The 27822-nt window shown below is 35.4% G+C and overlaps 1 protein-coding gene across 1 annotated transcript in view; it reads right to left on the minus strand.

The window, feature by feature from the left end:
• SEC24A (SEC24 homolog A, COPII coat complex component) overlaps positions 1-8606 on the minus strand; it is a 52199-nt gene extending 43593 nt beyond the window's left edge. The window contains exons 1-2 of the mRNA XM_074290900.1: positions 8244-8606; positions 954-1454 (exon numbers count right to left, since the gene is read on the minus strand). Of these exons, the coding sequence (XP_074147001.1) occupies positions 954-1454; positions 8244-8325 (583 nt within the window). The 5' untranslated portion in view covers positions 8326-8606. The remainder of the gene's footprint in view (positions 1-953; positions 1455-8243) is intronic.
• Between the last annotated feature and the right edge of the window lie 19216 nt (positions 8607-27822).

The raw sequence follows: 27822 nt of genomic DNA on the forward strand, positions 1-27822 counted from the left end.
TGTATGAGAAGTGGAGTGCAAAAAAAATCATTAATCCTTTCAACTTAACTACCCCAAACTAATTTTGTTCAAACATGCTAATAATAATAATTTATTCTCTCAAGGCAGAAAGGATATACCAGTACAAGGAAATTTAATACTTCAACATGATGAAGAGTTTTGAAATATAACAGACTGAGGATACTGTTTTGATCATTGGTATTTTTAAGATACAATGTTACAAAGACTAAAATGAGGCTAATGATTCTAAATAGCCCACATCATTTTCCAGCGGAAATCACTCATGCTAATACTCATTTCAAAGTAACATTAATGTATTAGAGCTGCACAATTCGTCCTTCCTTAACACATTTCAGTAAACACTTGGGAAACTGTCCCTTAGCTGTCAGCCATTAGACAGGGCTCATATTTAGATAAGAATAGTGGAAGCATAGTTAACAAGTCCTTTCTCCCACATTCAAAATGGATCCTCACTTAGGAAGATATAGGGTAAAAATCTGGGTGTACAAGAACATTTTGTGGAAATCAAATATCATTAGGGAAAAAAAAAAACTCATTTTAGAGAATATTTTAAATTCCAACAATCATTTAAACAATTTTATTCACTTCATCTTTCCCCTGTTCTTACATATTTTAGTGTGCATGTAAATTTTACCTACTATTCATTTATAATTGCTGAGCATCTACAAAGTGTCAACACAACAAATTTTTCCCCATTGTTATTTTAGGTCTGTTGCTATTCAAACCATCCATTCAAACCATCCATTATAATCTGTATTAACAACATTCCTCTGCTCAGAAAGTTTTAATAACTTACCTGTTTCCTATTTAACAATTATCCTCAATTTTTTGCAGATTTTTTAAATAAGAATTTGACCTCTCTCTACATTATTCTTAATCCTAAGAATAAAAATTTCACTTTTAAAAAGCCCAAATGCTTCTATAAGAACTACCTGTTTTCACGTAGTTGTTTTGAAGTGGAGGAGCTCCAAGAGAAGCATACTGATTATTTCTTGACAAATTTGTATTTCCTGATAAAGATGGTTGAGTTGATACAGGAACAAAGTGATTTGTTTTCGATCCCACTTGCGGATGACCATATTGCCAGTTTGAAGATAATGAGGGATTAGGTCCATAAAGACAGCTATCAGAAGATGCTGGTACAGCAGCTGCAGTTTGAGATGAAGGCGGTGGTGGCATTCGGGAAAGAGGGACAGTATTCTGCAAAGGTGTCACTGGATTAGGTTCTAAGGGAAGTCTACTGAGAGTCTGCCCAGGTCCCTGATAACTATTTAATGAAGAAACAGTCTGAGAATCACCATAATTATATGGTCCAGAGGCTGGATTCAAAGGAGTCTTTGCTGGTATCTGATGAGGGTAAGATTCTGGAAACGGAGAACTGTATCCTTGGCTCACTGAAACTTGTGAATGCATCAATGTGTTTTGCATAGGACCTTCAGAAAAGAAAAAAAAAAAAAGAAAAAAGTTAAATGTAATATATTCTTGTATATAAAAAAAAGATAGTTTTCATGTTTTAATAAAGCCTTTTTATAAAAATGAAACAAACTTCAATATAATAAAATAATTTTAATATCCCCAAAATCTGAACATTTATAAACTGAATATTATGAAAAATTTTTAAAGTTTTTTTTTTAATTTAGAATAAACATATTTATGTCAGTTTGGATATAGGCCTTGAAACTGCATCTCTGAAAGTATATTCCCAATAATGAAGATATTTCATTTATTCATCAAAACTCTGTTTTACAGTTCAAGAACTGAAGAAAAGATAATCTCAGATAACAGCTTTTTAATCTCTAATTGGAAAGAAATTACAAAAGGCAAAAATATACTACCTCTTAGTTACGTAGTTATAGAACTCAAATTTAAATGCAATGAGACATTTTGGTTATGAAAGGTTATTTGGGCTGCTCAAAGATTTTTTTTTTTTTTTTTGCTTATTTCTGATTGGGTATATTATCTAAATAGAAGTGATTCCTGAATTGCCCAGAAGAGGAATAGTCATAAAATTCATGCACTTATACATATCTTTCTCACAAAAAAGGACAACAAATCATCAACACCCAAAAGTACTTTACACACATGTCTAATAAGTTTGGAAATTTGGCTCTTAAACACACAGAAGATTAGAAGTAAATCAGCAAGAGAAGAGGAAAGGAGAAACTATGAAGTACAAAATGACTCATCATGAGGAACTAAAACAACAAAAATATAACCAGCTTTAAATTTTCTTTGCAAATCTGGAATACTGGGCTAATCTGTTTTTCCTCTACTCTTTAAACAATTTTTGGTATAAGAATGGGACTTATACTTTACTGGGACAGGATTTTTTTCTCATATACTATATCACAAATACACTATAGCTAAAAAGCAGACAGGTAGTACCACTGTGGACAGTTATAAATACTAGACTAATATCAATTCCAATCTGGACTCAGATACTTGTGTGATCCTGGGAAAGTCACTTAACTTTTGCCTCAGTTTCTGCAGCTACAAAATGTGAATAATTATAGCCCCTGCCTGGGAGTTAATGTGATAATCAACTGAGACTTTTTAAGCACTTTATAAAACCTAAATTACTACAAAAATGCTAGTTATTGCTACATTTAATTCATATCATCATTAATTCATATTTTACTGTAGTCTTTCTGTGCATGAGTGGTAACTTCAATTCTATATCTTCACTTCAAATAAAAAGGATTAAGTTTTAATAACAATTTTAATAATAAAATTATATATTCTAGAAACTAGTGACAGATCCATGAACTACAAAAATAGAAAGGAAAATTAAAGAATGTCAATAACATAGGAAGATGAGTAAGGAAGAAAGGATGCTGGTTTCTGAATAAAAGTTGGAATTTAAGAATAAGTAATTTTGGGCATTTTTGAAAATAAGGATGATAGTGCCATTTATAGGAGACATTAACATATTTAGCACAATGCAAGGGTCAATTTTTATTCATTTCATGTTTTGGTCCTAATTACTTTTAACTCTTAAAAGAGATGATAGAAACGCTATAGAATGATATAAATAAGCATTCTACATTTTAACACAAACAAATCTATTTAGACCGTCAAGAGTAGCAGCTTTACTGTTGAGAAAGAACCCTTTGAATGACAAAAAAAAAAAAAAAAAAAAGGAAAAAAAGAATACAACAAATTAGTGAGAATTAAAATCTAAATCAAATAAGAAAATTATGCAGGCTAAGCTGATCAAAATTTAAATAATCAACTCATATTATCTTCAGTTATACAAAAAAAATCTCCATATTAATAGAAGAAATATGTCCTAACAACCCTCATTAATTTGTTCAAATCAACAGAGTAGCAGTGAGTCATTCAATAGTGTCTTAACAGGTCAAAAAGAAATTAAGAAATCTTATAATTGGAATTTAGAAGGTATATATGCATGTAGCTATTCACTCAAATAAAATCTTTCTAGACAACTTATGGAAAATCTCTGTTATTTCAAAACTATATGGGGCAGCTAGGTGGCACAGTGTGATAGAGCACCAGCCTTGAATTCAGGAGGACCCGAGTTCAAAATCTGGTCTCAGATACTTCCTAGCTGTGTGACCCTGCACAAATCACTTAACCCCAGCCTCAGAGGGGAAAAAAACAAAACAAAGCTATATAAGTTGTTTTTTAAAAGTAGGGAAGACTAGTACAGTAGAAAGGACAATGTCCTGGAATCCTTTGTCTCATGTCTGATTCACTGGGCACCTCAGTATCCGAGTACCTTCAAAGTATCTGCACCATTTGCCTCACTATAAAGACGCAAAGACAGATACAGATACAGATACACACACACACACACACACACACACACACACACACACACACACACACTCATGCACTTTGAAATATGGAGAGTTTTTACTAATTCTTGGCTTGGCTAGTAAATGCTTAAGATTTAGAAGTGAACACATAACTGACATCAAAGTCAAAACGATACATTTTTTCCTTATCTAAAGAAAGGCCTTTTCTGCAGTATGGTTAGAAACCTTCACTCACAAAAGAAATTTGTTTTCATTGTCAAGTGAGAGAGTTAGGTACTAAAATGATCCCATATATTTCAATTATAATCTCATGAAGGCTCATACTTCCATTCCATTCTATCATTTAATTATGGTTATAGTTTTGTATTTTTAAAGTTTAAAAATGTTCTAACAGACTTTTGATTCTTATATCATTGCAATTATAAGACAACAAGTTTTTCTATGTGTAGTGAAGTCTATCTTTCTTGAACCTTGAGATACTAAGTGTCTTTAAATTATTCCAACTTCAGTTGTAGAAGTTGTTAAATAGCTTGGAGATAAACTCAATTTACATAATCTTTGCCCCTTAATTTAAAGGAAGGAACATATTGTTCAGTTTAGCTTAAGATGCTTTTGGCATTCTTACATTTATTCTTGCTTTGCCTACCCTCTACCCTTGCACACAAAAGGATCATTTGTTTCTGTGGTATAATTTTTAAACAAATTGTATATTATTACAAAATATATTACAATTATACATTATTACAAAATTATTACAAAAATCACAGCTATCAGTGAATTCTTTAAATACCATCTTACATTAAAATACTAAATTCCCTTTTAATTAAATATAGAGGTAATTCCTCTCTATTACCTCTATATCAATGTAATATAGAATTAAGCCCAAAAGTAGCATACTAAATCTATTTAATTTTTTCCAAACGAAAATATTTTTAAAAACAAAGGTTCTGACAAAGGTCTCATTTCCAAAATATATAGAGAACTGACCATAATTTATAAGAAACCGAACCATTCTCCAATTGATAAATGGTCAAAGGATATGAACAGACAATTCTCAGAGGAAGAAATTGAAACTATATCCACTCACATGAAAGAGTGTTCCAAATCACTACTGATCAGAGAAATGCAAATTAAGACCACTCTGAGATACCACTACACACCTGTCAGATTGGCTAAGATGACAGGAACAAATAATGATAAATGTTGGAGGGGATGTGGGGAAATTGGGACACTAATACATTGCTGGTGGAGTTGCGAAAGAATCCAGCCATTCTGGAGAGCAATCTGGAATTATGCCCAAAAAGTTATCAAACTGTGCATACCCTTTGACCCAGCAGCGCTACTACTGGGATTATATCCCAAAGAAATACTAAAGAGTGGAAAGAGACATATATGTGCCAAAATGTTTGTGGCAGCTCTTTTTGTTGTAGCTAGAAACTGGAAGATGAATGGATGTCCATCAGTTGGAGAATGGTTGGGTAAATTGTGGTATATGAAGGTTATGGAATATTATTGATCTGTAAGAAATGACCAGCAGGAGGAATACAGAGAGGCCTGGAGAGACTTAAATCAACTGATGCTGAGTGAAATGAGCAGAACCAGAAGATCACTATACACTTCAACAACAATACTGTATGAGGATGTATTCTGATGGAGGTGGAAATCTTCAACATAAAGAAGATCCAACTCACTTCCAGTTGATCAGTGATGGACAGAGGTAGCTACACCCAGAGAAGAAACACTGGGAAGTGAATGTAAATTGTTAGCACTAATATCTGTCTGCCCAGGTTGCATGTACCTTCGGATTCTAATGTTTATTGTGCAACAAGACAATGATATTCACACACATGTATTGTACCTAGACTATATTGTAACACATGTAAAATGTATGGGATTGCCTGTCATCGGGGGGAGGGAATAGAGGGAGGGGGGGTAATTTGGAGAAATGAATACAAGGGATAATATTATAAAAAAATATATATATATATAATAAAAAAAATTTAAAAAAAATTAATAATTTTTTCCAAACAACGTATTAAACAGTTCAAATACCAATCAATGATCAACTGGTAAATTAGAAAGGAACTATCAATTGGCTTCCTCTCAAGTACATAATTTGGCAAGTCATATTTGAAGTCAATTTTGGCAATCCTAAAACAAGCCATAAAAGTACAAGACACTCCCATTGCAAACGATAAACCTATGAAACTCATATTGCCACATATATACTTAAAGCAGCAGGGTCCCAGAGTTGACTGTAATTATTCTCCAAACTTGCTACTACCAAACTATCCCAAATTAACAAGGCCCTTTAACATGTCTCAACCTTTCTACTTTGTCCAAAAGTTAGTCAGTATGTCTGTAGAGGATTCTTTAGTTAGAATTCTTATCTTCCTTTGATGTTGGGTCTTCATAGCAACTAGTATGCCTTTAACTATATTTCCTAAGTAATATTAACCCATTGGCAAGTACTAAACACCCCGTAAGTTCTAGGCATTATGCTCTGGGAGTACAAGTACAAAGAATAAAACACAGGGGGGCAAGTTTACTTCCCAATTTAGTGGCCAATAAGTACACATAAAAATGGGATAAATATAAAGTGAAAAAATACAAAAATAAATAAAGTTTGGAAGAGAGAGCATTAATAGTTAGTTGTAAGGTCAGGATAAGGAAAGGCTTTAAGTACTAAAGTAATTTCAAGGTCTGCAAAAGATGGTGGTGCTGAAGTATATTCCAGGTATAGGAGATGGTAACTCCAAACTCCAAAAACCATGTCCATGTTGAAGAAGAGTCAGAAGTCCAAATGGAACTGATCTAGGAGAGTAGAAGGGAGAATAATGTACAATGAAGCTCTAAAGATAGATTGAAGCCAGGTTTCATAAGATTTGAAAGCTAAGCAGAGAGATTTCTACTTGACCCAAGAGGTAATAAGAAGTCAGTGGAATTGTTTGATTATAAGAGTCTCTTATGGACAGTTCTGCACTTAAGAAAAAGCTTATTTTAGCATTAAAGTGCAGGATGGTAAGAAGAACGACATAGCAGATTGACTAATAATTAGCATCTGTCGCAATAATCTAGGTAAGAGGTAATACAAAAAAAGCTTGAACTATGGTGATATGAGTGAGAAAGGAAGTCAGATATAAATGAAGATAAAAATGCCAAGATTTGGCATTGCCAGTATCAAACTACCATTCTTCCAATCATCCAGGTTCATAAACCCTGTTATTATTCTGGACTTCTCTCTTCCTAGTTCCACATCAGAAGAGGATGGATGGTTAACAGTGTCAAACAGAGGAAATAGATTAAGTTTTACAACAGAGAAAAGGCCTCCAGGTATCGCAAATAAAAAACATCGGTAAATTTAAAGAAATTAGTTTCAGAAAGTAACCTCCAAGCCTACTAGGAATTTTCATTTTTGTCTCAGTATCCCACAGTGCCCTGAGACATAAGGGCATAAAATCACTAAAGACTGGATTCAAAGTGTGAAACACTTTCCCCAAAACTCTCAAAGCCCCAGGCAATTACAAGTTGCAGGTCTTATTGGATAAAATTTCCATAATTGAAGTTCAATATATAAATGAAATAACTGGAACCACAGGTATCTCCTCCTCTACCTAATTAACAAATATAGCCTAGCAAAGTACCTTAGAGATAGCAAGCACTTAAATATTTGTTTTAACTGAACTGAAAAAATCCACAAACTAGACAAACTGAAACCTTTCTTGACCTGTTTCTTCTTCCAAAACGATCTCAAAAGTTTCTCCAACAATTAATCCAATAATGTTATTAATTCTAGTCAAGTCCTTAAAAGAAGTATAAACACGATTTGCCACGACTATTTATTACCCAAAGAGTTTCTTAAAGATAAGCTATTAGAGTTGCAATTATCTAAGAAAAGCGCTAACTAGGGGTGGGGGTGGGAATCACAGACAGCTTCTCCGAGTTGGAGTCCCCGGAGGTAAAGCTTATTAGATAATGATTCTGAGACTCGCCCCAAGACAGGGCACATTCCAGGCTCAGGTGAGGACTGGGGTACGGGTAGGGAAGAGTGCTTCTGGGAATGGAAGGGGGGGTTAGAAGCGACGTCTGCCCCGGGACTATAGCTAGTAGCTTTTTGGGGTACTATACTGGAGAAACATTCTTCGAATCCCAGAGTCTCGTACTTAGGCGCTTTGTAGCCCGGGGTAAAGTTCTCAGAACCTCAGTTCCTTCATTTTAAAATTACGGTTCTGAAATCTCTCAGGATCCAAATCTCTGTTCGGTCCAGGACTTTTCCGGGTCAGTCGCCCGTCGGAGAGAGGCTCTTTCCTCAGGAGGGCCCGCGATATTCTGGGACAATCCGCGGGGGCGCCCAGCTGCGGACGCAACCCGGAGCCCGGGCCCAGGGCACATGCCTGGGCCGTGAATCCTCCGCTCTCCCCAGGCCAGGGCCAAAGCACTCACCATTGCTGTAGGGCGTCCCCGCGGCGGAGACTGCCCCATTCTGCGCTGGAGAACCGGCGCCGAGCCTCCCCGGCTGGGCCATGGCGGCCGCGCGAGCTGCTCCAGCGGGGTCGGGTCGAGCCGTCTCGGAGGACCCGGAGATGAAAGTCCGCGAGCGGACAAGCGGGCGGGCAGTGGCAGCGCCTTCAGTCTCTCGTCCTGCGAACCGCAGCCTCCCGGCTCCGGAGCCAGTTCTGCCGGAAAGGGGAGCGGGATTGGGGGATTGGGAAAGGACCAGGGGGAGGGAGAGGGACAGAAAAGTAGAGGAAGAGGAGGCGGGGAAGAGGACCTGGGAGAAGAGAGGCCCTCGCCGGAAGTGCCTGTCAACCGCCTGGCCGCGCAGGCGCACAACGTACACGTGGCACTTCCTCTTAGTGGGTTGGGACCCAAGCAGGAGGAGGCGCCCGGGTCTTCTTCACCTGCCTTGACCGCCTCGCCCTGTGCGTCACGCGTGGATCCGAAGGCGGAGTGAGAGAGGACTCTGCTCGCCACGTCACGGAGTCGAACCTTTTGCCAACTCATCCAGTAGTGCTGGGGAGGAAGTTTATTTGGCACTCAGTCTCTGTGTGGGTCACTTCTTTTCCTAGTTAGGATCCTAGATGTGGAATTGGAAAGGGCACCCCGCAGCCATCCAGTCCGACCCTATTTTATTAAAGTGAGGGAGAAACTGAGACCCGTGCCAGTTTGCTGGCATTTCTGGCACTTGGGACGGTTGGTACTGGAAGGAGCCCGGCCACTTTAATATGCCTAACAGTCCCCCCCACACACACACACATACTTCAAAGTTCATTTTACTTTGAATGACATAGATATATCATTCTGGTTCTGTGCCTCGTGTCTTCTTATATATACATAAGGCTGAAATATTTGAAAAGTGTTCTGGCATCGTTGTGGGAACAGCATTTCAGAAAAAGATTTTACATTTTGTTTCTGAACCGAGTCTAGTCATGTTTGACTTGAAGGGATGACTTCTGGGCTACCGTAGGCGATATAGACGTTGAGACCACTCTTTCAATCCAACGGATGTTTCTGCTAGGAATCCAGTTAAATAACTTGGGTGAGGTTAAGAGCTAAGGAGCCCTGCTTTTAATCAAAGGTCATCTATTCTTATACTCATTGTGTCCATTGTGTCCATAACTTCACCCTCCTGGACAATTTTTGCTATTGGTTCACAAATAAAGCACCTAATATACATAATTAATCAGAAATAGGGCAGTTATTTGGACATTCTTTGTCATTTCCTTCTTTAGGATTGGAATATAAACTGATCTTTTACAATCCAGTGAATGGGAATAGAAAGGAATATACCTTTTTAGCAGTACATGGATCCTTCACAAAAATTGACCATATATTAGGGTCACAATCAAATAAAAAGTATTTAATGCATATCATAAGGTAATGAAAATTACATTCAATAAAGATCTGGAAATGTAGATTAAAATTAATTGGAAACTAAATTCTAAAGAAGGTCAAAGAATAAATCAGAATAATTTCATTAAAGAGAATGACAACAATGAGACAATAGTAATACTTGGAAAATTTATCTTATACCTCATATCAATAAAATAGAAAAAGAATAGATCAATAAATTGGATATGCAACTAAAAAAATTAAAAATCTCTAAATACCAAATTGGAAATCCTCAAAAGCAAAAGCAAAATTAATAAAATTGAAAGTAAGAAAATCATTAAAGAAACAAAACTAGGAACTGATATTTTTTTTTTGGAGGGGAAAGCAACAATAAAATTATGTTTAACTTGGTTAAAAAAAAAATTTAAAACTCAAAATTACCTGTATTAAAAATTAAGAGTGACTTCATCATCAATGAAGATGAAATTAAAGCAATTAATAGGAGCTGTTTTGTAGTCCTGTTTCTTCTTTTTCAGGAATTTTAGTTGTGTTTGTGCCTAAGCTATGTTTTCACTTGAGGCTTTGTTGATAGATGTTTTGGAATCATTCTCTTTTAAGTTGTGTCTTAAATATTCCTCTGTCACTAAAATGGCTTCTTATGGAGGGATTTCCCCCCTCCCCCTAATTCTTTCTATTTCAGATTTTATGTTAGAGCTGGGCCCTGCAGCACTTCTGAAGAGAAAATTTGGGCTGATGCTACAATTTTTTTTAGGGAGGGGTATTTGAGTGTAGTGACCTGCAAGCTTTCAGTGTTCTCAGGGTGATCTGATGCAGGATAAAGTTGATTACTTCTCCCTGGTTTACAAATTCCTGACTTAGGTTTGGGTTTGAGCCAGAGTAGACTTCTTTTAGAAGCCACTTAGCCACTAGTAGTCAGCTGGAAAACTTGGCTGGGAGGAACAGAATCATAAACTTCCCTTTGTTCTGAGATTCCTACGGTTCTATTGCAGGCTTCATACTGTTCTAGCAGCTAAAACTGAGAACACTCTAAGCTTCTGAGGTTTGAGCTAAATTGTTACTGCTTGCTTCTAAACTCGCTTCTTGCTCTCAGTACCAGCCTAGAAATCATGATTCCTTTCTTTGGAATACCGCTCCTGGGTACAGATCCCCTTCTTATTCAGCCCAAGATTTGTCACTTGGAACTGGGTGGTGGAAGACAAATCTGCCACTTGACATGTTCGTGCATCCTTTAGGTTTATATCCTTCTATGCTGGTTCAAGGATCTTTTCTTGCCCCAGTATACAGTTTTTCTACCTTAGAGTGTTAACAGACCTTAGAGTGACTAGTTAACCTCTGGGTCTTGAGATTTCTCTGTCTGATTCTCAATTCTGGAAAAATGACTCATTATGACTTTTTCTTGAATTTCCCAATCCAGATTCAATCTGATATGTTTTCTAGATCAATTTGGAGGAAGGTGTTGTTTGTTTTGGGGGGAGGTTGTGGAATCTGTTCTCCTAATTGATTAGTTAATAATACTTGGTATCTTTTTACTTTGCTATGATTGCTCTAATCTTCTTCATTTCATATACTACTAATGTAATAATAGCTAAATTTTAATTCCAAGTAATCTATATATCTACCAGAGGGTGAAAATCAAATCTTTTTGCACAATAAGGCCAAAGGTGGAAAAAAAAATCTCATAGATAAAATTACACAAAGGAATCACACAACAGAATAAGTGGTTACATTTTTATTTAAATGATAGAATTTGTACTTTAAAATCAGTTTGTTTCACTTTGGCCTCTTATCTGCCAAAAGATCTACTGTCTTAGAAAGGAAGTTGGAGATTTTTTCATATTCTTCCATGAGAAACTGAAACCGATATTTAATAATGAACAACTGACTAGTCTGTTACTGAGCTGCTACTAAAGGACATGTGACTCATGAAATCAAGTTGAAAGATAGATAATTTTGCTAATAATTTCTCAAATGTATTCTGTTAAAAAGAATCATTTTTAGACTGTGTATGTGAATTTCCTCTAAATTTTAATTTTGCTTTTTTTTGAGTAGTTATGAAAAACTCATGCAAAAGCAAATTTGAAAAAAATTGGTTTTTATAATATAGTTGTAGTGGGTGTATAATATATATCCTTTGTATGTGGCAAGATAGATGTACCATCTGAGCGCTTCAAGGTGAAATTTCCACCTTTTCAGAGAATGGGCTGTCATCTGTTAATCAAAGGATAACTTGGAGGATCCAATGCTATTGTGACCAGGCAATCTTTTCTTCACTCAGGCATCTCAGTTTTTCAGCTAGAATTATTTCTATCACAATCAGCTAGTAAGGGGGGAAAAAACACTCTCAAGGGGAGGATAACACTTAACTTGTTATCTCCACCAAAAAGCTGGTTACACAAAAGACCTATCTTGAGTAGTTAATAAATCTCTTTATCAAAGTAAGCAGTAAGCAAACTTGGGGAAGTTACACAAATTAGAACAGAACAAAAATAAACAAAATCAAATGAGTTTTGGAGAGAGATAAAACCTCAACTCAAATAATCTGAGAAGGGGGGGTGAGAGAATTCTAATGGAAATCAAGACAACAGGATAGGAGCTGGCTTCTCCACATTTCTATGGCCTTTGGGATATTCCTAGTCTGTCATTAAGAAGTTCTTGCATCTCTCCAATACCTTCCCTGAATTTCTGTCCTTTATGCACAGGCACAGAAGTATTATCTGTTTAACAAATTTTCAGTTAATCGGATCACACCCTTCTGCATATGCAAAATCACACAGCAATCCCTCAAAAAAACTACCCCAGGCTTGAGTAGAAATGGGGATTATATTCTAAAGGTCTCAATATTTTCCAAGCACCCACCATTATATATTTAGTAAACACTCGATAAGTTTGTATGATTGAATAAAAAATTCTCCACATGTAGTTGATACTTCAGAATCTTAGCCACTTCATCAGTGTGGAGATCAGAAAGACCCAGACATTTCCATAGTGGGTAACAGACAAAATAAGAGTCAGTGAGGTACTTTGAAATTAGACTTTTCCATCTTCTCTTGGACACAGAAGGAAAATAAGGAAATAGTGTTGCCTGTGTATAAACTGGTACACAGGATTGGAGCATTGACTTTCATGAAACAGACAAGAATTGATAGTATTGAGTCTGTAGTGGCTATTAGTACTAATGCTGCTATAACATGACACTAAGGTGGATAGAGACTAAGACTGCTGGGACCATCAGGGTTCTAGGTTTTGGAAGAAATGGAGATTGAAGCCACGTAGAGATCCTTAATTTTGACAGTTAATTCTTATGATTCTCTTTGGGTTGGTGAGCTGGGGAGTAAGCCCATTTTCTATTACTGGTCTTCCTCTGGCTTTCTTCCTTACAAATTGTTCATGATCCTGACTTGAGGACCTTCCCTTTTCTTATTTCTACTTTCCTTATTTCTTATTTCTACTTTCTTTATTCCTTTCTAGAATCACAAGTTTGAATGGTTCAATAATCCTGCCATCTGTCAAAGAGCAGGAAGGGAATAAGCATTTAAAAAGTGTCTACTATAGGTAATTCATTGTGCTTTATAAATATTTCATTTGTTCCTCACAACAACCCAGACAGGTAGGTGATAATTATTATGCTTATTTTATAGATGAGGAAACTAAGACAAATAGAGGTTAAATGATTTGCTCAGAATCATATAACTAATAAATATTTAGAGATATATGTGAATTTAGATTTTAACTACTAGTCCAACATGCTACCCACTGTGCGATGTGAAGAAAGTCATGACCAGAGAAGGAAAGCCTAAAAAGACAGAATGGGGGCTCATGAATTGGGTATAAATTTTAGTATTTTAGACCCCAGATTTATAGTACATTAAGTATATATCCAGTATACCAAGATAAGGTCAAAATGGGTTCATGATCTAGACATAAAAAATGATATTATAAACAAATTAGAAGAACATAGGATCTGTGGAGGAGGAAGGAATTTGTGACCAAAGAAGAACTAGAGATCATTTTTGATCACAAAATAGATAATTATATCTATTAAGTTTAAAAGGTTTTATACAAACAAAACTAATTTGGACAGCCTTAGAAGTCAAGCAATAAACTGGGAAAATATTTTTACATCCAAAGGTTCTGATAAAGGCCTTATTTCTAAAATTATATAGAGAGAATTGACTCAAATTTATAATAGGTTCAAGCCATTCTCCAATTGATAAATGGTAAAAGGATATGAACAATTTTCAGATGAAGAAATTGAAACTATTTGTAGTCACATGAAAAGGTACTCCAAATCACTATTGGTCAGAGAAATGCTAATTAAAACAACTCTGAGATACCACTACACACCTGTCAGATTGGCTAAGATGACAGGAAATGATAATGACCAATGTTGGAGGGGATGTGGGAAAATTGGGATACTAATGAATGGATCTAACCATTCTAGAGAGCAATTTGGAATTATGCTAAAAAAGTTATGACACTGTGCACACCCTTTGACCCAGCAGTGTTTCTACTGGGTTTATATCCCCAGGAGATCTTAAAGGAGGGAAAGTAACCCACATGTGCAAAAATGTTTGTAGCAGCCCTTTTTGTAGTGGCAAAAAACTGGAAACTGAGTGGATGCCTATTAATTAGAGAATGACTGAATAAATTATGATATATGAATATTATGGAATATTATTGTTCTACAAGAAATGACCAGCAGCATGAGTTCAGAGAGGCTTGGAGAGACTTACATGAACTGATGCTAAGTAAAATGAGCAGAACTAGGATATCATAGTACATGGCAACAACAGACCATCAATTCTGATGGATGTGGCTCTCTTCAACAATGAGATGATTCAAACCAATTCCACTTGTTCAGTGATGGAGGGCCATCTACACCCAGAGAGAGAACCAGGGGAACTGAGTGTGGATCACAACATAGCATTCTCACTCTCTCTTATTTATTTGCTTGCATGTTGTTTTCTTTCTCAGTTTTTCTTTTTCTTCCTTCTTGATATGATTTTTCTTGTGCAGCAATATAACTGTATAAATATGTATACATATATTGGATTTAATATGTATTTTAACATATTTAACATGTGTTGGACTACCTGCCAGTTAGGAAAGGGGGTGGGGAGGAGGAGGGAAAAAAAGGTTTTACAAGGGTCAATGATGAAAAAATTACCCATGCATATGTTTTGTAAATAAAAAGCTTTAATAAGAAAACATTTAGTATTTTGAGTAATATTTCATGTTATGCCATAAATTAATTTTAGGTCTATTCTACTCTTGAAACCATGAGATCAGCAGATTGAGGAAACAGTATTTTCTGGGTAAAAGTCCCTAGTGGTCAGTGGGCATATTAATTTTGAAAGGCTAGCCATGTATGTGTCAGAGACTGATAGGACCACGAGGCTGGTGTTTTAAGTGGATTATCATTTTTTAGACATTCTTATTTTGTACTCAGCAGAGAACTATTGAAGTGATATTATATTGCCTTTCTTCAGGCTTAAGGAATTTAACCAAAAAAAAAAAAGTGTGACCCAAAGCCATGGGTGAGGTTACAAGTGTCATTTTACATACAGTGACCTATTTAAAAATAGGTTGTGTTTGGAATTCAAAACATATTTTCCTACTGCCTAAAGTTCAGGTTTCACTTCTCCCCTTGTTTTCTGGTACCCTTAATGGAAGAGAAGAATCTTTTGCAAAAGGTTAGAGAGATGGATCTCCTGTCCCTCACTTCCACTTAAACATTAACATTTCATTTAACTTTTACAAAGTAATAATTACTTCAAACATATAAACAAAAATATATACTTACTCTACTCAGTGATGGAGAGGGATAATCTACCCCTCCCCCCCATTTACTACCTCAGTCTCTGGAGAGGGCATTATATTCATAGCTTAGCTCAGTTTCTATAAAGCACAGTTCTAAGTTCCAAGTCCAAATTCAGGCTTGAGTCCAAGGTACCTTGGCTTCTCTAGCTTTCCCTGATAAATTGGATAGCTGCAATAATTTACTTGCCTTACTAGCTCCAAAGTCTCTGTGGCTCTTAACTCCCAAATCCAGTGAGGTTCACTACAGCACCTGAAACTCAGAAGGATAAACAAAACAGAATGGAAACAAACACCTTCAGGCTCATTTCTCCCTGAGAACACAAGGGAAGAAAGTCCTATTTTTACCCATTCAGTTCATGTTGCCCATGGTGTAAATAACTGAAGATGATTCTCTGGAACTCCACCTAAGTACTAGAAGACACAGAATATTTCCATGTTAAGAGGTCTGGGAATTCCCAGGCAAGCCCTTTCATGGTGCCATAGTAGGGGATCTGAGAATGTTCCCAAAGCCTCTTGTTTATAAATCCCAGAAAATCTCTGAAAAGGGCCCGAGAAAGATCAATGATTAGACCAAAGAAATCAAAAGTAAGTTCCAACAATCAGGCTAAAACTGCCTTAAAAGTTGGCAAAAATGGATGGAGGATGGTAGTTACAAATACAACTTCACAAAAATGAGCTGTAAGTCAGCAAAATATGAATAATAGCCAGAAATTCTCCATCTAACTACTCTCATCAGAACCATAGAGACCCCCCTCTGTACCATTTAGAGTACTCACCATATAATGATCATGGGTGCCATATTGCACATGTACATGTATATGTACTGTATAGTCATCTAGTCCTTCCCTCACTTCTACAACATAAAAGATACAAGGTCATTACAATCTAATAGAACTAATTAACATTGATTGTGTAAAACTGTCGAACATACCAAGTTTGAAATTGTAATAAAGTGAAACTGATAGACGTCCTACATGACAGAAATGAATTTGCTTAAAAGCTGGGGAGGTTTGCTTTTCTTAAGGCAGACTGCTGTTACTACCCACTTTTTTTCTTTTTTAACTCCCCCCAGGCAATTGGAATTAATTGGCTTGCCCAGGGTCACATAGTTAATAAGTGTTTGATATCTGAGGCTGGATTTAAACCCAGGTACTCCTAATTTCAGGTAAATACCTATCCACTGTACAATCTAGCTGTCTCATCCCCTTACCCCCACTTCTTGAAGGCTCCTCATATTAACACCAAACTTAGTACTGATAACCAATTGACTTAACCTACTCCAACTCAGAACTCCTAAGTTCAAGTGATTCAGTAATATCAGCTTTCTAGTAACAGGTATTACAGGTTAAGTTATTATCTATTATAGGTTAAGTATTAATAAAGGAAAAAGAAGTGAGGTTTCAATGGTGGAAAAAGGATTCTCAGGGAGAATGTGGGTGCCCCTGACCAGAATGTTTGAGAATGGAAGAAGGAGGGAAGTGTGATAGGACCAGTGTTTTTTGAAACATCTTCCTTGGACTATAGCTTCTTGTTTTAGTTTTCTTGCCTAAGGATATAAAAAAAAATTATCTGCCACATGTAATCTGGACCTTTGAGATTTGTTATATACTTGAGAATCTGCAAGTTACCATACTCTGATGGTTTATTAATCAGGCCAGTTTCCAGATGGAAGAAAGGGACTTGACTTAAGAGAAATTACTTCTATATCCTTGTTGCATATTCTTGCTGTGTCAGGGCAAAGTAAACTCCTTTGTTAAATGTTTAGTGATTTTCAAGTGCTTCATTTCATCTCAACATCAAACCAAAACTAAAGCATTAAACCTGTACCTCCAACAGAAAGGTAAAGGATGCAATTAGAAACTAACATAAGATTTCCTGATTTTCCTGAAGAGAAGGGAACTGTTTTTTCTAAAGAGAAAAAAGTTATTTGTCTTCTAAAGAATGCTATAATGGAGTCACAGAAACTGTCAGGTAAAAGACTATCCAGTAAAAGTTAGAGAAAAATTTGAAAGTTATTAATAATAATTCCCAACTCAGTGGTATTGAGATGAACAATACTAGCATATTGTTTGCCGATCTGATCACAGCAACACAGAGGCTTGTCTTCCCAGGGCATGTATCTAAGATATAACAAAGAGCCTCCTAGGACTTATCAAAATGAATGACAACTACCTATTTTGGAGAATGTCTGAGCATGAATGAGATTTCCAGAAAGACTATAAAAAGTATTCCCTATGTTTACAAGATTTTGGACAAAGATCAACACACACAGCACAAAAATAGAAATTGTGGTTTTCTCACTGTTACTCTTTGAGGGCAAGAGATACAGAAAAGAAACATTAATTTGGAAAGTTAAATACCTGGTTAATAAATTGATAGTTGAGAATGAGAATGGAGCACACCTAATTTATATCTAACTATAGATGTAAACTCCCTACCCCCAACATGACCTATGCCCTCATTAGGCTACATATTGCAAAATAATATTAGGACATTACTTTAGTCTGAAGTCCTTGGTCTAATCTAAACAGGAAAGCTTATCAGTTTTTTATACAAAAACCTACACTGAAATCTTTTAAAACTATCTTTATCAAAGGCCTAAACAGTTGCTAAAGGGAGCAGCCTGATCAGCCCAGGAAATACTAGTCTCTATAATCAATCGTCTAAGAGCAAGAGGTTTTGTTTTGTTTTTTTTAATATTAATTCAGTTAATAGAAGTATCTCTTGTCAGATTAAAAACAAAACAAAACAAAACAAAACAAAAAACCCAGAATCCTTTAAGGGAATGGTTAAAAAGGGATTGAAAAAATGATTCTCCAGCATTAAAAACAAATGTTAAGCCCCCATTGTGCTGCCTGACAAATCAGAGCTGTTTAATAGACTTTGTTTTCCTATGTGATCTTGATTATGAAGTTTGTCTTTGATCTTGAAATCTGTAAATTATCACTCAAACATGGATAGCTTACAGAGATTTTTCTTTTTTTAATTAATTTTTTATGTTTAATATTTTTTATTCTCTCCAGTTACATGTCAATTTATTTTCATATTTGTTTTTAAAATTGAATTCTAGATTCTCACACTTCCTTTCCATTGAGAATGCAAATGTGAAATACACATGCAAAACATTCCACAAAAGTCACGTTGCAAAAGAAAACATAGATCTTCCCCCTAATTTTTCCAAAAAAGCCTCAAGAGAAAAAAAAAAGTATTGAGCCACAATCAGTTCTTTCTCTGGGTACAGATAGCATTTTTCATTACAAGTCCTTCTGAGTAAATGCGCTTGATGGTCCTATGGCTCTGGATGGAAATACCTTATACAAAAGAAATAGTATAAATAAAAGGGGAACAAATGTTTGAACATAGTTTATTAATATGACTCAGGGTTTAAGCCTGGTGTATTTGTGCAAGACTCTTATTGATGGAGAAAGATGCTCTTTGTATAATATAATTCTGGTCTGGTATTCACTCTCTGAAGAGAGTAAAGGTCTGCCTTGTGGATCTAAACTCCTCTTCTATTTTAATAAAGAATCAAAGGCCCCTTGGGAGGGATTGGTAATATTCCAGAGATAACTGTTCACATTGCCAGTTGCATTTAGACAAACCTATATGTGAGACAGTTAGGTAGCTCAGTATACTAGACTTGGAGTCAGGAAGATCTGAGTTCAAAACTCAGACCTCAGACACTTACTGGGAAGAGTAACTTACCCTGGGAACAGAAATTACTAGCTGTGTGACCCTCTCTATATTAAAATTGTAAAAAGAAATGTCACTCCAGTATCTTTGCCAAGAAAACCCCATATGGTCAGGTCACAAAGAGTCAAGCAAGATAGATCAACAACAAAAATACTTGAATACATATTTTATATAGACAACACACACACCCTATGTAAAGTAGACATATTTGTCAACCAATAAAAACTAGTCTGACTAGTATGGCCCCAACTCTCTGGGATGACAGTGTGCCAAGGTTACTAAACCAAAAGACTGGGCATTAATCTCTTATACCCTCTTCAGCTCCTTTTTGGATTGGCATGATTAAGGTTAGGCTTCCTACTTCCCTCATTTTTTATTAGGCAATTTGGAAAATACCTTCACTCTGATGAGGTCTTCTATGTTAGGTGTGATTAGCAAAGGAATTCATAAAAATTACACCCTGAGGCAGGCAAGGAGAAAGCTCTGATTGAGATGAGTTTAGATCCATGGTCCCACCCTCTGGGAGGTTGTAACAGTCTGAAATCCAGTTTATATTAAACCCTTGAGACCCACGCTCTGTAGAGGTTTCAAGCAGTCTCATTTTACCATGCCCTATTGGAAATCCCAGTCATGTCCCTGAGATTAAATTTTCCCTATAAAATCTACTTATGGGCCCTCCCATGGCTGCTGCTTTCTTTTGAGTCAGTCTAGCATGTCACTCTGCCTCATGGTGTCTTTCCCTTTCCCCTTTCCTCATGTTGTATCTCTCCTAACTCCATTATGCTTTCCAATCCTACTTCTCTTTACAGATAACTCTTTTAGGGTGTTGTCCCTTTCAAGATTTAGCCTGCCAGCTAAGGGCATGCCTCAACTTCATGAGGTGCTCCCTTTCTACTGGGTAAATATGAGTTCCACTGAAGAAGTTGTCTTTCATATGCTCTCCCACACTATTTCATATTTACCATTTCTAGTATCTATTGTATCTCCTCAATTTGTAACCTCTTCTCTAAATAAATCTACTTTTTGGCCACTGTGAATTCTTCACATGACTGAACCCCAACTGTCTACTATCATGTGATATCTACCCACATCATTTTGGTCCTCAAATCACATACATCAACTCTGCTGGTTCTAGAAATAACAAGACGTTTTCCCATCAATATTATACTAAGTCATTGTCTCAAATGGTTAATCTGTGAAGAGCTTGGATTTTTCAAGTAGATTGTAGATTGTCCCTCCATCCCTCCTCTCTGCCACCTAATATCAGTAAACGGAAGAAAGAAGGGAGGGACTCGGATTGAATGTAAATAGCAATTATTTCTGCTTTGGTTAGAAACTCTGAGGGTCTTCCCCCTTACAGATTCATCCAATCATTTATTAATTTATTTAGATTTTTTTTTCTGGACTAAGCAAAAGAGGAGCTTCTTTGCTTAAATTGCTACCTAGCCTTAATCACTCAATGGATGCAGCCTCAATCAAACTGAAACCTGTTGAAGATCTTAACTTAAAAAGTCAGAGGCTCTCATTTCATCCCGGACCCATCCCTAGTCGTTTTGGTCTGTATCTTGCCACTAGACCCAGATGGCTCTGGAGGGGAAAGTGAATCAAGTGATCTTGTACAGCCCTCCCTCACTTAAATCCATTTCATTTGGATGTCATGGCATTACCTCCCTGATGTCGTGGGCCTCTTCAAGAACAAAAGACCAACAACAACAATAATATGAACATGGAGCTTACAAAGTCTCTATAGCTATTGTCCATATACCCTTTTGAATAGCAATAAAATTTGTTAATTTGTTGCTTTTCATCTGAACTATATCACTCATATGCAAAAATCTAGTAATCAAAAGGAAGAATTATAGCAGAAAATATTTGACTGAAGTTCAATAAATGGAGAAACAAAAGTAATTTTGTTTCTGAATTATACTACAGATCACCTAGATAGAAAAAAGAAAATTGATAAAGAAGTTGGGAAACATCTCAAACTTTTTACAAAGGCATAATTATAGGAGTCACATAGAACTTCAGTTATCCAAATATCTGCTGGAGCTTTTTCTGTTAAAAGTAGAAGAGCTAACTTTTTGACAGGACATAATTTAAGAAGATGAAATGCTCAGATACAAACATCAACTTCACAAGTAAAATATGGAGAAACTATGGTTAGAGAATAGTTTGTCTGAAAAAAGATCTCTAGGTTCTAGTTTTACAAGTTCGTTTTGAATTATTAATGTGATATGGCAACCAAAAAAGTTTATATGTTGGGTTACAGTAACGAGAGGCATTAACTTCTAGAAAGAGGGAGTTGACAATACCTATGTACCCTGTCCTAGTCAGACATACACTAGAATGTTGTGTCCATTTCTGGGAAACATAGTATAAGAAGGACATTGATAAGATAGTGTCCAGAGGAGGACAATTAGGATGACAAAGGCCCTTGAGTCTATGACATAATGAGGATCAGTTAGTTTAAAAAACTACATATGTGTGTATGTGTGTGTATATATATATATATGTACATATATATGTGTGTGTGTGTACTTAATTCATATATTATTATAAGATTTGCAAAACACTTACAAAGATTATCTCATTTTATGCTAACAAGTCTATGAGGAAGATAATTTTATTATCCTCTTTTTTATAGGTGAGGAAACTGAGACAAACAGGTTAAATAATTTTCTCAGGGTCACATAGTTATTAAGTGTCTGAGGCAGGATTTGAATGTAGGGTTGACTTTTCTTCTAGTCCTCTATCCACCATGCCATCTAACTGATTTTGTTGAAATCATTGAAGAAAACTGACTTGGAGACAAGAAGACTGGCAGCAGACTTGATAGCTGCCTTCAAGTATATGAATGATTGTCAAGCAGAAAAGGGATTTTTGTTCTGTTGGGCTACAGAGGGTATAAGTAGGAGAGATGGGCTGAAGATGCAAAGGAACAAATTTAAGCCTGAAGTCAGGAAAAGTCTCATACTAATAATAGGAGTCTCAAATTAGACACTAAAGTGGTCTGTCTCTGAGGTGATATATTCTCATCCTTGGAGATCTTCAAGCAGATTCCTTTGGAATTTGCACTAGAGGGCCACTAATCTCCCTTCCAGTCTTCAAATTCTGTGATTTTGTGATTCTTTGATTAAAGTATTAGATTGACTGAAAGAACCTAAAGCTAAAGTCAGGGTTTCTCAAACTCTGGCCCTCGGGCTAGATGCCCCCACTGAGGACATTTTTTTTGCAGCCCACTGGGTTATGGCAAATGGGCTGAGGGGCGGAGACAGAGTGTGAGTTTTTGTTTTTACTATAGTCTGGCCTTCCAACAGTCTGAGGGACAGTGAACTGGCCCCCTATTTAAAAAGTTTGAGACCACTGGAAGTTGTCCATTAACTCGTTCCAGTCTCTCAGAGCATTTGTTATGAATGTGATTCAACAGAGTAGATAGCAATAAAGAGTGAATATTGGCCCAGAAAAAGAAAAAAGCTCTTGACAGCTGGTATCATTTCATGAATCTTTGAGAACTAAAGAAATTTCGAGGATTGGTTTTCTATTCTTGGAAATTTGTGAGGAATCATGCTATAATTGCTAAATCATTCATTGACACCTCCAACTCACCCCTACCCCTTCCCTTGCCTTTATTAGTACGTTTTGGAAAGATCTAAAACTAGAAGAGTTAAAAAGGCAAAATGATCTGATATCTTTGGAGATCATTCAGACAAGAAGTAAAAACAAATTTTTAGAATTTGGCCAATTACCTCATCTACACCAGTGTTTTGCAATTCCAAATAAGACCTTTGTGCTATATGTACTGATAGTGAGATTCCAGCTTGGAATGCTTAAGAATAGGCCTGTGGTAAGAAAGTGATAAGCAGTAGAAATCTATTGCATGTGATAATAAAAGATGTATTTTCATTGAGATTTATAATCTTGTATACAAAGTGGAAGTCTTATAAGACATGACATTTTTCTATCTCGTAGTTTAGTGATGAAAAGGGCTTAAAAAGTATTTTTTATGTAAAGGGAAAAATTAATATTCCTTGTTAAGTCATGTAAGATATTGCCACTGTTATAGAACATTGATACATCCAGAAAATAAGAAGGTAACTTTATTTTCATAAAAAAAGCTTATATGTAGAAAGAAGGAACTTTCAGATGGAATTTGGACAGTTTTGGTCATAAAATGAAGTGTAATAAAGTATAAAGACAAAGAACTTGGAACACATTATCTATCAGACTTATGGATAAAAAATTTATGAAGAAACAAGAAACAGACAGCATTGTGAGATGTAAATTGGATAATTTGGATTACATTAAATTAAAATAGGTTTTATACAAATAAAACCAATGTAAGCAAGATTAGAAAAAAAATGGAAAATCTGGAAAAATTATTAGTTTCTCAGATAAAGATTTCCTATCTCAAATTTGTCATTTGTCAGACTTGCAAGAATATAAATCATTCTCCAATTTATGAGGTAAAAAGATACAAACAAGCAGGTTTTCTTTTTTTTTTTTTAATAATTTTAAAATCTAGTAATTAATTTTTTAAATTAAAATCTAGTTTACATATAGCTATAACTCAAGTCTCCCTCAAATGTGAATCCCATTAAAATTCTTCTTTTTTTTTTTTTTTAAATAATAATAGCTTTTTTATTTTTCAAAATACATGCAAAAATAGCTTTCAACAGTCACCCTTGCAAAACGTTGTGTTTCAAATTTTTCTTCCTCCCTCCCCACCTTCTCCCTCTCCTAGGCAAGCAATCCAATATAGGTTAAACATGTGCAATTCTTCTAAAGAAGATATATTTCCATATTTATCATGCTGCATTAAAAAAAATCAGATCAAAAGGGGAAAAAATGAGAAAGAAAAACACAAGCAAGTAAATAAGAATCAACAACAAAAAACGTGAAGATACTATGTTGTGATCCACATTCAGTCCTCATAGTCCCCTCTCTGGATGAAGCTGGCTCTCTCCATCACAAGACTATTGTAATTGGCCAAAACAAGCAGGTTTTCAATGAAGAAATCAAAACTATATGTAAAAATACTCTTAATCATAATTGATTAGAGAAATGCAAGTTAAAATAACTTTAAGATATCATCTCATACCTATCAGATTGGTTAAAATGAAAGAATGTGTCTTTATTGCAGGATAGAGAGGGAAGAAAGAAGGAGAGACAGTTTGGAACTTAAAATGTAATAGATAATTTAAATTTAGGAAAAAAAATATTGAACCATATTGAAACCTTCAAAGATATAAACATGGGTACCTCAGCTCATTTGCCTCTAACTGTTCGGATTAAAGAGAATAAAACTTTTAAAATGAGAAATAACACTTTGATTAAAGAATTATTGATTTGATAAGGAAAATTTGGAGGAATTATGACTTTTTGTGAATGATGAATCACTGTGAATGAGGAGCTTCTCATTTAAATCACTGAAAAGAAGAACTGGGTACAGAACCAGAGGACATTTGAAGACCCAGGAAGAATGCTGAAAAGAGTTGGACCAGTTCAAAGCAGTCAGCTGACAGAAGACTTCAACTGACTGATTCCTGATTGGTGGAGAGAGAAGCGACTTCATTGGATACGATTGTCAGAAATAGCTATTGCCCTTCAAAGTCATCTAGAATTAATGAGAGGTGAAGCTTCTTATAAGGGCTTCTTGTTAGGCCAGAATAAAGTGGAAGAGGCCTTACAGCTGCTTTACTTCCTGTTATGCTAGCTTAAAAAAATCTATTTGAATTGTGTTATGAGATTCACCCTGATTGGATAAACAACAACTAGGTTAGTGAATAAACTGCCTCAGCTGATGTGTTTAACTCAGATATTGACAGTTTGATGAGCTTCATGATTTTTGACATATAGAGTTGCTATTAATATTAAGAGCTAAGATTTTCTAACACCACTTAAGAGCAATGGTAAATTGGAAAAGCATGTAAATGCTATATTTGAGTAGGGAAAACTATTTCCCCATCTGAAGAATTGTGAGGATAAGCAGAGATCAAAGTTTTATATGGTGCAGATGTTCCTGAAAAGACCAATAACACTGATGTCTGCTGTCTAGAGTTGTAAGTTACCCTTAACACATGAGTTCCCCTTCCCCTCCTCCTTATGTGCTTCCTGTCAAGTTCTTTTAAGTGTGGGTTTCTTCTCACCATATATAATGAGGTTATTGTTCTAAGAGTGTGATTTGGGCTTATGTGTGTATTGTGATGTATTTTATTATATATATATATATATATATATATATATATATATATATATATATATATATATATGTATATATACACATACATATATACATATTTATACATACTGTATATTAGTTATCTGTAGTTAATATATAAGTATCTATAATATTTCTTTGCTCTATCATCAAGTAAATGGTTGTCTTTAAGAACTAAAAGTGTCATCATTGTGAGGGCTAATTGAATAGATACAAATTGCATTATGTCATAGCTCAAGAGTTAGAATTTGTAGTTTTCCTAAAGTGATCTGACCCAGGAATTTATAGCTGAATTTCTGGTATAATTCCAATCTTATCAAACTACAATTCAAAGAAATATTGTAGCAGATGTATTAATATTTTATTCAACATTTTATCAATAATATTTAGGGATATTGATTGATGATTTTCTTTTTTGCCTCTTCCTGCTTTAGATATCAGGATCATATTTGTATCGTAGAAGGAATTTGGTCAGATTCCTTCTTTTCTTACATTTTGCAAAAGGTTCTTGTAATATTGGAATTATTCAAGAGTTTGATAGAATTCACTCAAGAAATCTAGTTCTGTGGCTTTTTTCTTTGGAAGTTCATTTATATCTTACTCAATTTATTGTTCTGAAATTATAATTTTGATTCTTTATTTTTTTTGTTCTGTTATTCTGGGTGTTTTGCATTTTGTTTTTTTTTTAAGTATTGATCCATTCTAAGATATCCATTTGTTAGTATACAACTAAAAAGTCTGAGATTTTTCTTATTCAACTTACCTTGCTATGAATTCTCCTTTTTTTTTTTTTTTGATGCTGACATATTTTAAAAAAAGAAGCTTCTCTTTAAAAAAAAATCAGATCATCCTACTATTTAATTAGCCCCCCCAAAAAAATAACCTCCTAGAAGTTACCAATTCAGTGGTATTTTTACTTTCTTCTCTCTCTCTCTTTTTTTTTTTCTCTGAGGCTGTGGTTAAGTGACTTGCCCCAGGGTCACACAGCTAGGAAGTGTTAAGTGTCTGAGATAAGATTTGAACTTGGGTCCTCCTGGTGGATAGAGTTGGTGCTCTATCCATTTCGTCACCTAGCTGCCGCTGGTATTTTTACTTTCAATTTTCTTTTTTGGTTTTCCAAATGTGGGGCAGCCCAAACTGGGCAAGTTACTTGAACTCAATTGCCTCAGGGAAAAAAAAATCTGATTTTCCAAATGTTTGTTTTGATGTTAAGGTGGAGTTTTTGATGTACTTCATTCATTGTTTTTTGTTGGTTTTTTGTTTTGTTTTGTTTTGTTTTTTGATTGCATGTTAAAGAAAATATTATTGATATAAATATTCCTCTAAGAACTATCTTGGCCACATCCCAAATTATGGCATGTCACATATCACCCTTGTCATTTTCTTTAGTGAAGTTATTTATTATTCCTATGATTTGTACTTTGAGCTCAACTCTTTAGGAAAAAATTTTGTAGTGTCCAATTAATTTAGAACTTTAATTTTAGGGTTTCTTTCTGGAGGTAACCATTGGATTCTTTATATTTTCACTTTGCCATCTGCTTTTAATAATAAAAATATCTCCTGTCAAACTGGATATAGTGCTACATGTGCATTGAGTCTAGTTCTTAAGACATAAGACTCTGATTTGTACTCCCTGCCATGATTTCCTAATCCCCATCTCTGGCTCTCTATTGTTTATAGAGAGGGAAGCTATGTTGTCCTTTAATACAAGAAGATCTTGGAAGATAAAGATCCCTTATATCTTTTTTTTTTTTTTTCCCCTGAGGCAATTGGTCAGATCCAAGTGAATTAAATAAAGAACAACAAGCATGATTTGTGAAAGTTTTCCCAAAAGTTTCATCATACCCAGAAGAGATAGCCTGACATCAGTCAAGCACAGGACTCAAGAGTTTTCCATAAATACTGGATTTTTGGACTTTCACAAATATTTACCCTTCTACATAAGGTTCTATAAAATATGGCTCCACTTATACCAGCCTTATTTCATGCTTTTCCCTTTCACAAGTTCTACATTCAAGCCAAATTGGACAACTAGTTATTCTATGAACTCCGTATTCTCTTTCCTGTCTTCACATCTTATTAAGACTCTTCTTACTCTATGCCGTCTCACATTGCTTACCTTCTACCAAAACCTCAGTGAAATTTTCATAGTTTTGCCTCCTCAATTTTCTTTTTAACACTATACTTATTTGCATATTAGTCCCTTGAAAGCAGGGATGGTTTCATATTTGGTTTTGTATCCCTAATTCCTAATACAGTTCCTTATTAGGGACTCTAGGGATAGGGATTAATTAGTTCTGTTACTCTGATCCTTATAGTTTTAGAGAATCATCAGAGCACTGAGAAGTTAAATTATTGGCCTAAAGTCACTAACTAAATGTCAGAAGTAGGCCTTGAACCCAGATCTTTTTGGCTTTGAGGTTGACTATCAACTCCACC

Source organism: Sminthopsis crassicaudata, chromosome 2 (genome assembly GCF_048593235.1).
Source record: "Sminthopsis crassicaudata isolate SCR6 chromosome 2, ASM4859323v1, whole genome shotgun sequence".
Lineage (NCBI taxonomy): Eukaryota > Metazoa > Chordata > Mammalia > Dasyuromorphia > Dasyuridae > Sminthopsis > Sminthopsis crassicaudata.